At 45.0% G+C, this 14,326-nt stretch overlaps 1 protein-coding gene across 2 annotated transcripts in view; it reads left to right on the top strand.

Moving 5' to 3' along the window:
- LOC135739791 (F-BAR and double SH3 domains protein 2) overlaps positions 1 to 14,326 on the top strand; it is an 89,901-nt gene that overhangs the window by 51,676 nt on the left and 23,899 nt on the right. For both annotated transcript variants that reach the window (XM_065257842.2, XM_065257843.2), the window contains exons 9-10: positions 12,685 to 12,807; positions 13,631 to 13,726. In XM_065257842.2, the coding sequence (XP_065113914.1) occupies positions 12,685 to 12,807; positions 13,631 to 13,726 (219 nt within the window). The remainder of the gene's footprint in view (positions 1 to 12,684; positions 12,808 to 13,630; positions 13,727 to 14,326) is intronic.

Below are 14,326 nucleotides of genomic sequence, written 5' to 3' on the forward strand. Positions count from 1 at the left end.
GCTGAAGCTAATCTTTTTTCTTTTTTTGCTACATTTGTTGGTGAAGGTTGTGCTTTCGCTCCCTCTCCCGGCATCTGTACTGCATTCTGTGCCTATTTTTTTTTTCGTTGGGATAGTCCCTTAGCTGGTGAAGGCAGTGCTTTCGCTCCCGCTCCCAGCATAGGTGTGCCCCTGTGACTTATTGGTGGCAGTGTTTCCGCTGAGGCTACCTTTTTTCTTTTTCTCAGTCGCCAGCATGGTTGGCAACCACTCCTGCTCGGCCTGTATGGCTCCTCTGCAGCTTGAGGATGGCCATGATTTATGTCCCTCATGTCTTGGCTTCGAACATTTAAAGGAGGGTCTTTCTGACGACCCCTGCATGAACTGCGGTATCATGCCTCGGGCAGTGAGGGCAGCTAGACTGGCTGAGGTGGAGCAACTGTTGGGCTCTACTTCGTCAATTGGACATTTGACCCCCGCCCAGCGGCTGGTTCCAGATCAGACTGGGCAGCCTAAACGTCGGGCTGCTGAGGCCGCAGGCCCCACTCCTGCAAAGAAGGCTAAGGGACCCCGGCTTGCCTCTAAAGTGGACCAACTGACAGCGGAGCTCAATACTATGAAGTCTCTCTTCCTGGCTTTCCAGTCCGGGACTGGAGCAGAGCCGCCAGATAATTTTGCCCCTTCGGCAGCCTCCTTTGAGTCTGAGGACGATGTGCTTTCCATGGCAGCGTCAGCTGGCCAGTTTAATGAATATGAGCCAGAGGTACTTCCACAGATGGGAGCCTCCCAACCTTCTGTGGCCGGCTCCCGTTCTTCAACCCATAGCTCTACTGGTGGTGTTGAGGACCGTTCTATGGGAGCCATCATTCGTATGGCTTTAGCCCGTCTCCAGTTGGACGTGCCGCAAACTCAGCCGCCTCCGGCCAGTGCTTTTTTCAGGCGTGTCCCAGCCCCTGTCAGCTTTACTGCGCCCCCATCTGAGGAATATTTGAGGGAATTGCAGGCATGTTGGAGGGATTCTAAGGCCCTCTCTCATGCAACGTCCGATGGCCGGACCCTGGCAGCCATGCAGGATGCACAGAAGTTTGGATTAGACCGCATGCCAGCAGTTGAGCCGACTATAGCGGCTCTTATCATTTCACCTGATGAGGCTTTGAGGCCGGATGCTAGGTGTCCTCGTCCCCAGTGCCGGGTTACAGATGACCTGCTCTGTAAGGCATATGATGCAGCGGCTCGCATGGGACGCATCGGTAACTCCATGTCCCACCTGATGCTCGCTTTGTCAGCTTCCCTGCAGGAGACTGAGTTGGATGCCTCTATCCACAATTTTAGCGATGCTTCACTACAGGCATTCGCATTGATGTCTAGGGAATTGGGGCGGTTGATGTCTACTCTTGTGCAGGCTCGCCGCCAGGTATGGTTGGCACAATCTCCTCTCACTGAGGCCTGCAGGAGAACCCTTCGCAGTGTTCCTGTGGAACCAGGGGAGCTGTTTGGTTCCGCAGCCCTGGAAGCGCTTGAGCGCACAGTCCAAGCCGGACGGACTCGACAGCAGCTGTCCGGGCTTCAAAGAAGCGTTCCGCATCCTAGCAGGCCTAGAGGTCCTCCAGCTGTCCCACAGCGCAGCCCTCGTCCACAGGCTCATCCCAGGGGCTACCTAGGGTCTCTGCGCCCACGTCCACAGCCTGCTCAACAGCAGGCGCCGACCTTTCGGGTCCCTGACCGGCTACCCTCAGGACAACCTCAGTCCTTTCCAACCCGTCGTGCCTCTGGAACCTTTAGAGGCCGGGGACCCCGGCGCTGAAGCCCGGGGGTCGGCCGTCGGCTGTTTTTCCCAGCAGCAGCTCAGCTATTGGGCTGCCTCCACCAGGGACCCATGGGTGCTTTCAACCTTAACCCACGGGTACAAACTTCAGTTCCGACGCCGGCCCCCAGCCCATGGCCGGGTCAAGATGACCATCATAAGCGACCCGGCAAAAGCCCAAGCCCTCACCCAGGAGTTGTCCGCCCTCCTGGACAAGGGTGCCATCGAGCCAGTAGATCCCCTATTGCACCCCAGGGGGTTTTACTCAACTTACTTTCTGGTAGCAAAGAAAGATGGCGGACTCCATCCTATCCTCGACCTGAGGGGTCTCAACAGGTTCCTGAAGGTTCTGAGGTTCCACATGCTGACCACTGCAGAGGTTCTACGTACAATTGCCAAAGGAGAGTGGTTTACGTCAGTAGACCTGAAGGATGCCTACTTCCACATCCCTATAGCTCCACACCATCGGCAGTTTCTGCGGTTTGCCTTTCAAGGGCGTCATTTCCAGTTCCGAGTGCTCCCATTCGGTCTCTCCCTTTCCCCTCGGGTGTTCACCAGGTGTGTGACGGCAGCCCTTTCGCACTTGCAGTCGCGGGGCATGAAGATTCTCCCATATCTGGACGACTGGCTCATCTGTGCGCCATCCCAGTCTCAGGTGGCACTGGACACGTCGTGTCTTCTCTCTCATGTGGCCCGCCTGGGCCTCCGGGTGAATTTTACAAAGAGTTGCCTGGTTCCATCGCAGGGCACGCTTTTTCTCGGGATGACTCTCGATGCAATCACCATGAAGGCTCGCCCATCACCACAGCGGGTGGACGACATCCTCCGCCGCCGCCTCCTGTTTCGGGAGGGCAGGCAGTTACGCTATGTGGAGTTTTTGCGCCTCCTAGGGAAACTCACAGCTGCCGCTACCGTGATTCCTCTAGGACTGCTGTCGCTGCGTCCCCTCCAGAGGTGGTTGCACGGCTTTCATCTGGATGTCAAGTGGCACCGGCACAGGAAGCTCAAGGTGTCACGTCGTTGCCTTCTTGCTCTGGCCCCATGGAGAGTGAGGTCATTTCTCCTGCAGGGCATGCCCTTGGGTTCCATCGCATCTCGTCGGGAAATCATCACAACAGATGCTTCCCTCTCGGGGTGGGGTGCTGTGTGGCAGAATCGAACAGCTCAGGGGCTGTGGTCTGTGCAGGAGCGCTCACAGCACATCAATGTTCTGGAACTGCGGGCTGTGCACAGGGCATTGCAGGTTTTCCTTCCCTTCCTGGGAGACAGGCATGTGCTTGTGCGATCAGACAATGTCTCGACTGTGTCTCATATAAACCACCAAGGAGGCACCAGGTCTGCACCACTGTTGCAGGCATCTCAGGATCTCCTGCTGTGGGCAGGGCCACACCTGGCCAGCCTGAGGGCGATGTATTTGCCTGGGGAGCAGAATCAGGCAGCAGACTTACTCTCCCATTGCAAGCCTCCGCCAGGGGAGTGGCGGCTTCATCCGGATGTGGTCCTCAGCATCTGGGACATCTTCGGCAGGGCAGGGGTGGATCTCTTTGCCTCGGAGGAATCGACCCATTGCCCCCTCTGGTTCTCCTGGACGGAGAAGAGCAGCCCTCTGGGCCAGGATGCTCTCGCACACGATTGGCCAGAGGTTCTCCTCTATGCTTTTCCACCAATCCCTCTGATTCTTCCAACACTGCAGAGAGTCCTCCAGCAGGGTCACAGGCTACTGTTGGTAGCCCCCTTCTGGCCGGGAAGAACATGGTTTCCACTGTTGTACAGTCTCTGCAACGGTTTACCGTGGCGCCTCCCAGACAGGAGGGATCTCCTGTCTCAGTTACGGGGCCGAATCTGGCATCCCGATCCTCACCGCCTGCAGCTGTGGGTCTGGTCACTGCAGGGCCCGACCCGCTGCTGACTGAGTGTTCAGATGGCGTCTGCAATACCATATTGAATGCAAGGGCGCCTTCTACCCGGGCGCAGTATGAAAACAGGTGGCAGCTGTTTACTACATGGTGCTCAGACAGGAATGTGGACCCTGTGCACTGTTCAGTTCCAAAGGTTCTAGAGTTTCTCCAGTCACTCTTGGATGGCGGCCGGTCCCCGGCTACCTTGAGGGTATATGTGGCAGCCATTTCCTCTCGACATGCTCGGGTGGACAACGACACGGTGGGGTGTCACAGATTGGTGTCCCTTTTTCTGAAGGGTGCATGGCGGTTACGCCCCCCACGAGCACAACGCGCTCCAGCCTGGGATCTACACCTGGTGCTCGACTCCCTATGTTTACCTCCCTTTGAACCCCTGACTCAGGCAGAGCTGAAGTGGGTCTCTATTAAGACTGCCTTTCTCCTTGCTATCACGTCAGCGAAGCGTGTTGGGGAACTTCATGCGCTCTCTGTGAGTGACTCATGTTTGAGGTGGAACTCCGATGGCTCAGGGGTTACCCTGTGGCCGAATTCAGCTTTCCTTCCAAAGGTTTTCTCATCATCAAACCTTAACCAACCTATCCACCTGGCACAATTTACTCCCCCAGAAGGGGAGGACAGATTACAGCTACTGTGTCCCGTACGGGCTCTCAGAGCCTACGTGGTCGCAACTGCGAGTATAAGGCAGTCAGACCAGCTCTTCCTCTGCTATGGTGGTCCTAGGAGGGGCTGTGCTCTCTCCAAACAGCGGTTGTCTCATTGGGTGGTGGATGTAATCACCCAGGCATATAAACGAGGTGGTCACCCCCTGCCATCCGGGGTGAGGTGCCACTCTACCAGGGCAGTCTCAACTTCATGGGCGGCCCTGCGCGGCGTTCCCCTGGAGCGCATCTGTGAGGCGGCATCATGGGCATCCCCGAGTACCTTCTCCAGGTTCTACCGGGTGAATGTCGCTACCCCCCATCCACTGGAGGTGGTCCTGTTGCCGGACTCTGCGCTCTCCTCTCAATAAGGTATGTGCTAAATTCCTCGTGACTTTTTTGGTATGTGTCATCCAGTGCTTAAGCACCGCCTCTGGCGGTCAGTAGGGATGAAATAGAACGAGAGTTACGTATGTAACTACGGTTCTATGAATCCCGGATGACCGCCAGAGCGTTCTGTCACTCAGAATCACTGTGTACTCGCGAGAAGATTCTGTAGGAACAGATCCTCTGATGTCACCGGAAGTTATAGACTCTCCGTAGGCATCAGGGGTCACGGGTGACTTTGTTGGTATAAACACTCGACCTGCGCATGCGCGAGATGGATCATTCAGTGCTTAAGCACCGCCTCTGGCGGTCATCCGGGATTCATAGAACCGTAGTTACATACGTAACTCTCGTTTTATTAGATTATAATCTATTGATGAGGACAATACAATTTGCAATAATACCATATATATATATATATATATATATATATATATATATATATATATATATATATATATATATATATATATATATATATATATATATATATATATATATATATATATATATGAAGAGCTCTTTTCCAAAACGCGATAAACGCCATTTTTAAAAAAAAATGAGTTTGTCAGGTCATTTGGCTGTGTACTGAACCTATTCACTGCTCCATGAATGTTTTATGTCAAATCATTACATTTCCTTGTTAAAATGTAGGTACAAGATGCCGTTCTTTTCCAAAACGCGATAAGCGCCGAGCCTATTTTTAGCCTAAACGCGATTTATCCTCTCGACCAATCAGAACTCGATGAGCGTTTGACGCAATCCAATGGCGGCGCTCTGAACAGATGTTTGTTTATGTTCATTCATTACTCAAATGAGGATTAATGTCATGTTAATACATCACCCGGAGAAGGTACCCGTTTGCAAGGCGATCTTAATCAAAGTGTTTGGTATGTACAACTTTCGTTTCAGAACTGGCTCGTTTAATACCGTTTTGTACGTTTGCAATAAAGTTTTTTTCCTGTGAAGAAGCCTGCTAACGTAACATGAAAAGTACTGAATAGTTCGATAGCCTGCTGATAGACAGACTGGCGTTTGATACATTGACCAATATCGTGCAAAAGTACAAAATGTGGCTAGTGAACAATGCAGGGACATCTGTAAAGTTTTGCTTTTTGGATTGGACATTATGAGCGCGTTGTTACATGGTATGTCATTGAGAGCAGATCGAGGGGAGCTCGCTGTGTGTGCGTGTGAGGTTAATACAACTGTGTGTGTGTGTGTGAGAGAGAGAGAGAGAGAGAGAGAGAGAGAGAGAGAGAGAGAGAGAGAGAGAGAGAGAGAGGTGAAATATATCAAGCAAAAGGGGTTCCTAATGCCCTGCTAAGGAGAAAACTGAAATGGTGGAGGGAGTAATAGCAAGTTAGTTATGTGTAATTCTGTTTATTTCATACTGGCTCCAATGTATATCACAATCTGAATAATTTACTTATTCATTTATAGTATAAAGAGTCCCTGAGTACATGTTGCATATTCTGTTATTTGTTTTGTTTTTTAAAGAAAAAACATACATTTATGGGAAAAATATATGGATTTATAGCGTTTTGAAAAAAAATAAAATTAACTTTGAATTTATAATCAACAATATTGTTGTTTGATTTAATAATCATTATTCAACATGTTTAGATTGAGCAAAAAATCCATTATAACAGCATAAATTGAATATTCACAAAATGTGTGGGTCTAGGTAAAAAATGTACTTTTTCTGAAAACTTTTGAAATGGATTTATAGCGTTTTGGAAAAGAGCTCTTCATATATATATATATATATATATATATATATATATATATATATATATATATATATATATATATATATATATATATCTTGTATATTTAATAACTTTACCGTTTTTTGAGGTTTCTTTTCTGCATCTTTCATGTAAAGCTGCTTTGAAGCAATGCAACATTGTAAAAAACGCTATTTAAATCAATTTAATTTGAATCAGGGTAAAGAAAGAGACTATATGTAATTTATAAAGTCACCCTGTTGTTAATAATTTTATCATTTACAACTAATATTTGAGCATAATAATAGCATAGTAATTTCTCAGCAATGGTGTTTAATGAGTTTTGGTCTAATTCAACCAAAAGGTAGAGATTGCAGCATTAGCATAAAAATGTTTTGTTTTCAAGCAATAGACTTTGTAAATGCTGAGTGTTACAGTGATTTTATCGTGGTTGTTGAGCACAATCCAAACTGGAGCCCAAAAAATTCCCTTATCCGTGATCAAATCACTTTAAGGCCTTGTGTTTTTAAAAGCTTTGGATAAAGCGGCTGCTGTATTAATGCATGTAAATGTACAAATAAATACATAAATATTCAATAAGTAAATATGTTATAAGCAATACAGTTTTTCTCAGTCGCTTTGGAGCGTCAGAAAAGTCAGTTGTGCACAACATGAAAGCAAATTCGCATTGTTTTGGACATATTGCAAATGCTTTGTACAATCATGCAGATGATTATGTATGATTGTCTTCTGTTTGCTACATGTTCAATTGCTTATGTCATTTTCATCTAAATACATTATACTGGTTTTCAGTTGTCTTACATCTCAAAACATTTATAATTTAGTTTATCGTCATGTCATGCAAAATTATTAACCTTTGTGTCGTCATCTGTTACTGTAAGCATGTTTTTTTTGTCTTTTGTAAATGTGAACTGAAGTCAAGTAAATCTTAAAATTTCGAGTTGCACAAAATTTTACATTTCTTACAGTGTACAGTGAACCTTTCTTATTTTGTAATTTTTTCGTACTGTAAAATATGATTTTTTTTAATTCAAAATCACAATGTGTGTAATTTGTTTACAAAAAATGTTCATCCACAGTTTACATAAAAAAATACTGACATATGTACACTGTACACTTGATATATAGACAACATTGCTAAACATTTTGACTGTCTTTTTCATGAACAATGACACTTCCTATTTTGATGGGACTGACATGTTCACTGACGTAAAAATGTACTTTTAAAGGTGCAGGGTGTAATTTTTAGAAGGATCTTTTACAGAAATGCAAAATAATATACATAACTGTATTATCAGGGGTGTATAAAGACCTTTCATAATGAACCGTTATGTGTTTATTACCTTAGAATGAGACGTTTTTATCTACATACACAGAGGATCCCCTTACATGGAAGTCACCATTTTGGGCCGCCATGTTTCTACAAAAGCCCTTAACGGACAAACCTTTTTTAACTAAGTTGTCTCCGACGATGACATGTTTGTACGGTGGTGGCAACAGTAGCTTCTCTATTTGTTTCAAAAGCAAGGGATGAGCCATTGGTTGCAATTCACAACCTCACCACTAGATGGCGCTAAAATTTACACACTGCACCTTTAAGAGTAAAATTACAGGCTTTTGCAGGACATCCACGATGTTGTGCAGTTTGCACAAATTGTTCTGAGAAATGCACACATTATTTTGTATGCAAAATGTTCCAAAGCGTCTAAGAAAAGCTTGAATACTTTTTTTGTCAAACCTCTTACTTATAATTAGACCAGATGAGGGTTTAAAGAGATAGTTTCTTTTCATTTTTTCGGTGAACTATTCCTTTAACCAGTGACGGCTCGTGACTGCTCATCCGAGGGGCGCTAATTTAAAATATGTGTTCGGAGTGTCGTGTGTTACTTGCGTTTTCAAAATATGTGTTTGCTGCGTCATGTGAACCATGTGCACAGGCGTCAAAACCATTTATGATAAAAGAGACGCTCACGTTCACAAAATACACATAAGACACTCCCTTAACAGTAAACTCTGATTACGCATGAGATTATGCGAGTATCTGGCAAACGCAAGCATCTCTTTTATCATAAACCCTTTAGATGCATCTGACACGTGATGCACACAGGTCTCTCGACGCGCAGAACACATATTTTGAAAAAAGGAACCACACACATACTTCACAGGCTACATACATTTTGTGACGAACTTCGCATCAAGCCCCCTCGAAAAAAGAAGTCACCGGCCGCCACTGCCTTAAACCCACATTGGTAGACCAGGTCTTATACATGTTAGAGCGATGATCAGCTTTCATTGTTGCACTGTACCCAAAACTATCTGTGTCATTACTGGTGGACACATTTTCTATTCCGCTCTTCTGTCTAATGGGCATTTGACCCCCGGCGTTATGAATGAAATGTACTGTAAATGCTCAGGGCGAGAGAATCTGGATTGAATTATTGATAGGTGGAGAGTCAGCGCTTTAGGCCCACCACCTGCCGAACAACATGCCCCTCTTCTCATTTCGTATTGGCTGAGCCGTAACCTTGGTTACAGTCTATATAGCGTTCTGCTATAACAATGATAATAATTGATGATAATCATGTCATCTATCATTTTCAGATATATTCTTCATGTTATATTTCATCTCTGTAAGTGTAAAATTGAAGAGTTGATTAAAAAATCAATCATGAGGTTGTTGGGTTCCTGGTTCATGGGTCTGTGCTCTCTGTCAGTTGCTCTTTAGCGCCCCCTGCTGTATAAACATCAATAAACGTATTTGATGACTGTTTCAGGTTCATTGGCAGATGGGAGGGGTGGAGGTGAGAACATGTTTTAGATAAGATGTAGGTTTGTGGGTTTTGTGTGTATTGTTAGCTCATTCCTGTTTCGGTGAGAAGCAGCTCTGTAAAAACACTTTCAGTACTTTATCATTCTTCTCTTTTTTTGCTTTTATAGAAAGATGACATTTGCAGATCCCAAACACACACAAACAAACTTCTGGACTACCTTAAAAGGAAATGAATATTCAATCATATTATATTTACTCATCCATTCACGAACAATCAAACCTCAGATTTGCTTTGGAAATCACCTGCTGATCAGTGATCAATATTTTACTTTGTTTCTTTGTGGAGGATTAAAAGTGTTCAGGGGAAATTCGAGCGTTGCTGTTGCTCACCTAGTCATTGCATTAGCAGTGCAAAAGTTGTGGGTTTGATTTCCAGGTAACACACATAACATAATAATAAAAGGCTCTGTTAGAGTAGTTATGTAAAAGTCTTGTGGGTTTGGAAAAAAGTGAGGTTGAGTATATTGAATATTAATAAGTGTTTTGTAGTGTTGTGTGAACAGAAGTGTATGGATGTTTTTGTTAGTATAAAAATAGCTTCAGTATTCATGTCAACAGCCTCCATTCAGAACTAACAAACACTTAATGTTCATCATAAGTTCAGGTTAACTTCTGGATAAACTTTGTGTTTATGTCAGGTTTGTGTATGTCGTGTGTGTGTGGGTGTGTCTGTCTTTGTCGTATGTTTGTGTGTGTTCAAGTCGTGTGTGTGTCTTTGTCGTGTTTGTTTGCGCGTGTGTTGTATTTTTGTGTGTGTATGCGTTTCCTTGTCATGTTTGTGTCTGTGTCATTGTTTGTCTGTTTCGTGTTTGTGTGTCTATGTGTGTCTGCGTCATGTTTTAGTGTTTCTGTGGCATGTTTTTGTGTGCCTGTGTCATGTTTTTGTGTGTGTCCGAGTTGTGTCATGTTTGTTTGCATGTCTTTGTTGTGTGTGTGTTTTCCTTGTCATGTTTGTCTGTGTCGTGTGTGTTTGTGTGTGTTTTTTGTTGTGTGCATCTGTGTTGTGTGTCTGCGTCATGTTTGTGTTTTTGTGTGTGTGTGTGTGTGTGTGTGTGTGTATCATTTTCGTGTTTGTGTGTGTCTGTGTTATGTTTGTGTACATCTGTGTCATGTTTGTGCGTGTGTCTGTGTCGTGTTTGTGGGAGTCTGTATCCTGTTTGTGTGTGCATCTGTGTTGTTTGTGTCTGCGCCTGTGTCGTGTTTGTGTGTGCATCTGTTTTGTGTTTACGTGTTTGTCTATGCTGTGTTTGTGTGTGTGTTTTTGTTGTGTGCATCTGTGTTGTGTGTCTGCGTCGTGTGTGTGTGTGTGTGTGTGTGTGTGTGTGTGTGTGTGTGTGTGTGTGTGTGTGTGTGTGTGTGTGTGTGTGTGTGTGTGTGTGTGTGTGTGTGTTCCTTGTTATGTTTGTGTGTGTGTGTGTGTGTGTTTTCTTTTCATGTGTTTGTGTGTGTTGCCATTGTGTGTGCATCTGTGTCGTGTTTGTTTGCGCATGTCTTTTGTTTTGTGTGTGTTTTTCCTTGTCATGTTTGTGTTTGTGTCGTGTTTGTGTGTGCGTCTGTGCCGTGTTTGTGTGTGTGTGTGTGTGTGTGTGTGTGTGTGTGTGTGTGTTTCCTTGTTGTGTGTGTGTGTGTTTGTGTTTCATGTTTTTGTGTGCGTCTGTGACGTTTTTGTTTGTGTGTGTGTGTGTGTGTGTGTGTGTGCGTGTGTGTTGTATTTCTGTGTGTGTTTTCTTGCCATGTGTTTGTGTGTGTGGGTTGTCCTTGTGTGTGCGTCTGTGTCATGTTTGTTTGCATGTGTCTTGTGTTTTTGTGTGTGTGTCTCCCTGTCATATTTGTGTGGTGTTTGTGTGTCTTTGTTGTATTTGTGTGTCATGCTCATGTTTGCGTCTGTGACGTGTTTATTTGTATGTGTGTTTTCTTGTCATGTGTTTGTGTGTCAGTGTCGTGTTTGTGTGTGCATCTGTGTCGTGTCTTTGCATGTATGTTGTGTTTTTGTGTCTGTGTTGTGTTTGTGTGTCTTTGCCGTGTGTCTGTGTGTGTATTTGTTGTATTTGTGTGTCATGCTTGTGTGTGCGTCTGTGATGTGTTTGTTTGTGTGTGTGTGTGTGTGTGTGTGTGTGTGTGTTTCTTTGTCATGTGTTTGTGCGTCTATGTCGTGTTTGTGTGTGCGACTGTGTAGTGTTTGTTTGCGCGTGTGTTGTCTTTTTGTGTATGTGTTTCCTTGTCATGTGTTTGTGCGTCTATGTCGTGTTTGTGTGTGCGTCTTTGATGTGTTTGCTTGTGCGTGTGTTTGTCTTTTTGTGTGTCACTGGTGTGTTTATGTGCATCTGTGTTGTATTTGTGTCTTTGTCGTGTGTGTGTGTGCGCGTGTGTGTGCCTGTGTCTGTGTTGTGCGTGTGTTTAATGTGCGTGTGGATTCTGGGGTTCATTAATTCTCTGCATGAGGCATTAGGGTGTAAAGTGAAGTATTTATGTTTGTTCAGCTGATGGTGTTGTTGACTTTGTGTATATATGTGTGCGTGTGTGAAAGAACACAAGGTTTTCTTGTCCGTCCGTCCGGGAGTTCTTATTGGGCCACATGAGTTGTACTTTTTCACATTTGGGAATGTTTTTAAAGTGCGTGTGTGTTTGTGTGAATGCACGGTCATGACAAAACCAGGAAGTTTAAGAACTCTCGCACCTTTGAAAGCCGGAGAAACAAATCATTCCACAGTGTGCGGCTCCGAAATGAACCCTGCACCCCCTTTCCTCTCGGTTCACAAACACACATAACACACAGACGCTAAAGAACTTCAGTCTGGTGGGTGGAGGCTTTCAGGACCCTATCAAGAGGAAGCATGCATGTAATGACTCACAGTCTTTCTCTGTGTATGTGTGTTTCCTGAGAGCACCTGCCGTAACCCAGCGGTCCACACACAACAAGCCCGCTCGATCCAGACTGACTCGTGTCTCTGTGTGTGTGCTGTCGGGACACTGTGGCATTTCCAGTCCTCCCACTGTAAACATTCTTACAAATCACAACTACATTCTTTCCCAGTACTGCTGAACATGGAGGCCGAGCGAGCGAGAGAGAGAGAGAGAGCAGGATTTGAACTTTTGTTTTTGTATGTTGTGGTTCAGGAATCTGAACTGGCTGATCTTTCTCAGCAGCTGCCGATGTTTGAACAATCTGCCCAGAAAACAGCACAAGCGCCTGTTCGCTGCAGGTCCCATCACGAACCTTTTCCTGATTTCTCTCTCTCCTCTCTATAAACTGGCTGAGGATGCACCACAATCTCCCATAATGCATCTGTCTGCCGTTTGTTCTGTGGCTCTCACACCACACAATCACTTCTCATCTGTTCAGTACAAATAAAATTTATGATCTCTTTGTTTTCAGGGTCTAGAGGGAAATGTGTATGACCACGTGAAGGATTATCTCATATCCTTTTGCCGTACCGAACTGGAAGCATTTCAAGCCATCCACAACACCTTCCAGTTCCTCCTGGAAAAGTCCAGCCGAGTGAGTCACACTTTCTCTCTCTCTCACACTCATTCCCAGAAACAGATTCCTTCTGCCAGTTCCTCATTATCAGATTCTTTATGAATAAAATCCCTTTACACACACATATTTACGGAGTCCCTAAGGGTACATAAAGCAAAAATTAAATAAAGTTTAGTTTAGAAACTATAGCGTGCGCACGCTATAGTTTCACGTGCGCACGCTATAGTTTCTAAACTAAACTTTATTTAATTTTTTCTTCATGTGAAATTATAGCGTGCTCACGTGAAACTATAGCGTGCGCACATGAAACTATAGCGTGCGCACTTGAAACTATAGCGTGCGCACGTGAAACTATAGCGTGCGCACGTGAAACTATAGCGTGCGCACGTGAAACTATAGCGTGCGCACGTGAAACTATAGCGTGCGCACGTGAAACTATAGCGTGCGCACGTGAAACTATAGCGTGCGCACGTGAAATTATAGCGTGCGCACTTGAAACTATAGCGTGCGCACGTGAAACTATAGCGTGCGCACGTGAAATTATAGCGTGCGCACGTGAAACTATAGCGTGCGCACGTGAAACTATAGCGTGCGCACGTGAAACTATAGCGTGCGCACGTGAAACTATAGCGTGCGCACTTGAAACTATAGCGTGCGCACTTGAAACTATCGCGTTTAGTTTCACATGTGCACGCGAAAGTTTCACGTGAGCACATGAAACTAAACTTTAGATTTTTTTTCTCCAATGTCACCTTAGGGGCTCAGTACATATTCATATACCCAATGATGCTTTATTTTACATACCACTAATGTTAGATGTGTGTGTTTTTTCTGTGTCCAGGTAATGCAGGATTTCAACCAACAGTTGTTCCTGCAGGAGAACCCGGTGTTTATTAAATCACAAGACTTTCAGTTCCAGCCCAGCGACAGCGACACTGTGAGTTTCACAAGTACTGCATGTTTATCCGAGACAAGCACATCTGAGTTTCTGGCTCCACGTGTATGAGACAAGTCCAGCAGCAGGTCTTCATTTCCTCAGCACGTTGAAAAATACCAAATGTATTTTGCAGTCACGTAATAACTTCGAAATGTGGATATCAAAGCGTGCATCTTCAGGATTCTTGATCCTGGCTGAGACTCTTGTTATTTGCTTTTGGTTAATTTAGTTTTCCTCAATATTTCTTTTCTTGCTCGTCTGCCTGTACGCCTCGTTTGTAGGTTTAAGGTGTTGAAACGTTTCATATTTTATTCAGTGTTAACACCGTCAGCGACACGTACGTCACAACTGTGCCAAAAAAACACAAATTTCTTCGTCACCTATTTTTAGCTCGGCCCATCTGAGAGACAGGGAACAGAATTTCTTGTTCCTGTGGTGATTAAAAACATCCTGCTTTCTCTAAACTCTCTTACAGTTTGTCGACTGCTTTGCCTTCAATCACAGCAGATTTTGGGACATTCATGTTTTAATGCTCCATCAATGCAATAATATTTATGTGGAGTCAGTTAAATGTGACCCTGTCTGTAAAATCCTGTCTTA

The sequence above is a fragment of the Paramisgurnus dabryanus genome, chromosome 9, assembly GCF_030506205.2.
Source record: "Paramisgurnus dabryanus chromosome 9, PD_genome_1.1, whole genome shotgun sequence".
In the NCBI taxonomy this organism is placed as follows: domain Eukaryota; kingdom Metazoa; phylum Chordata; class Actinopteri; order Cypriniformes; family Cobitidae; genus Paramisgurnus; species Paramisgurnus dabryanus.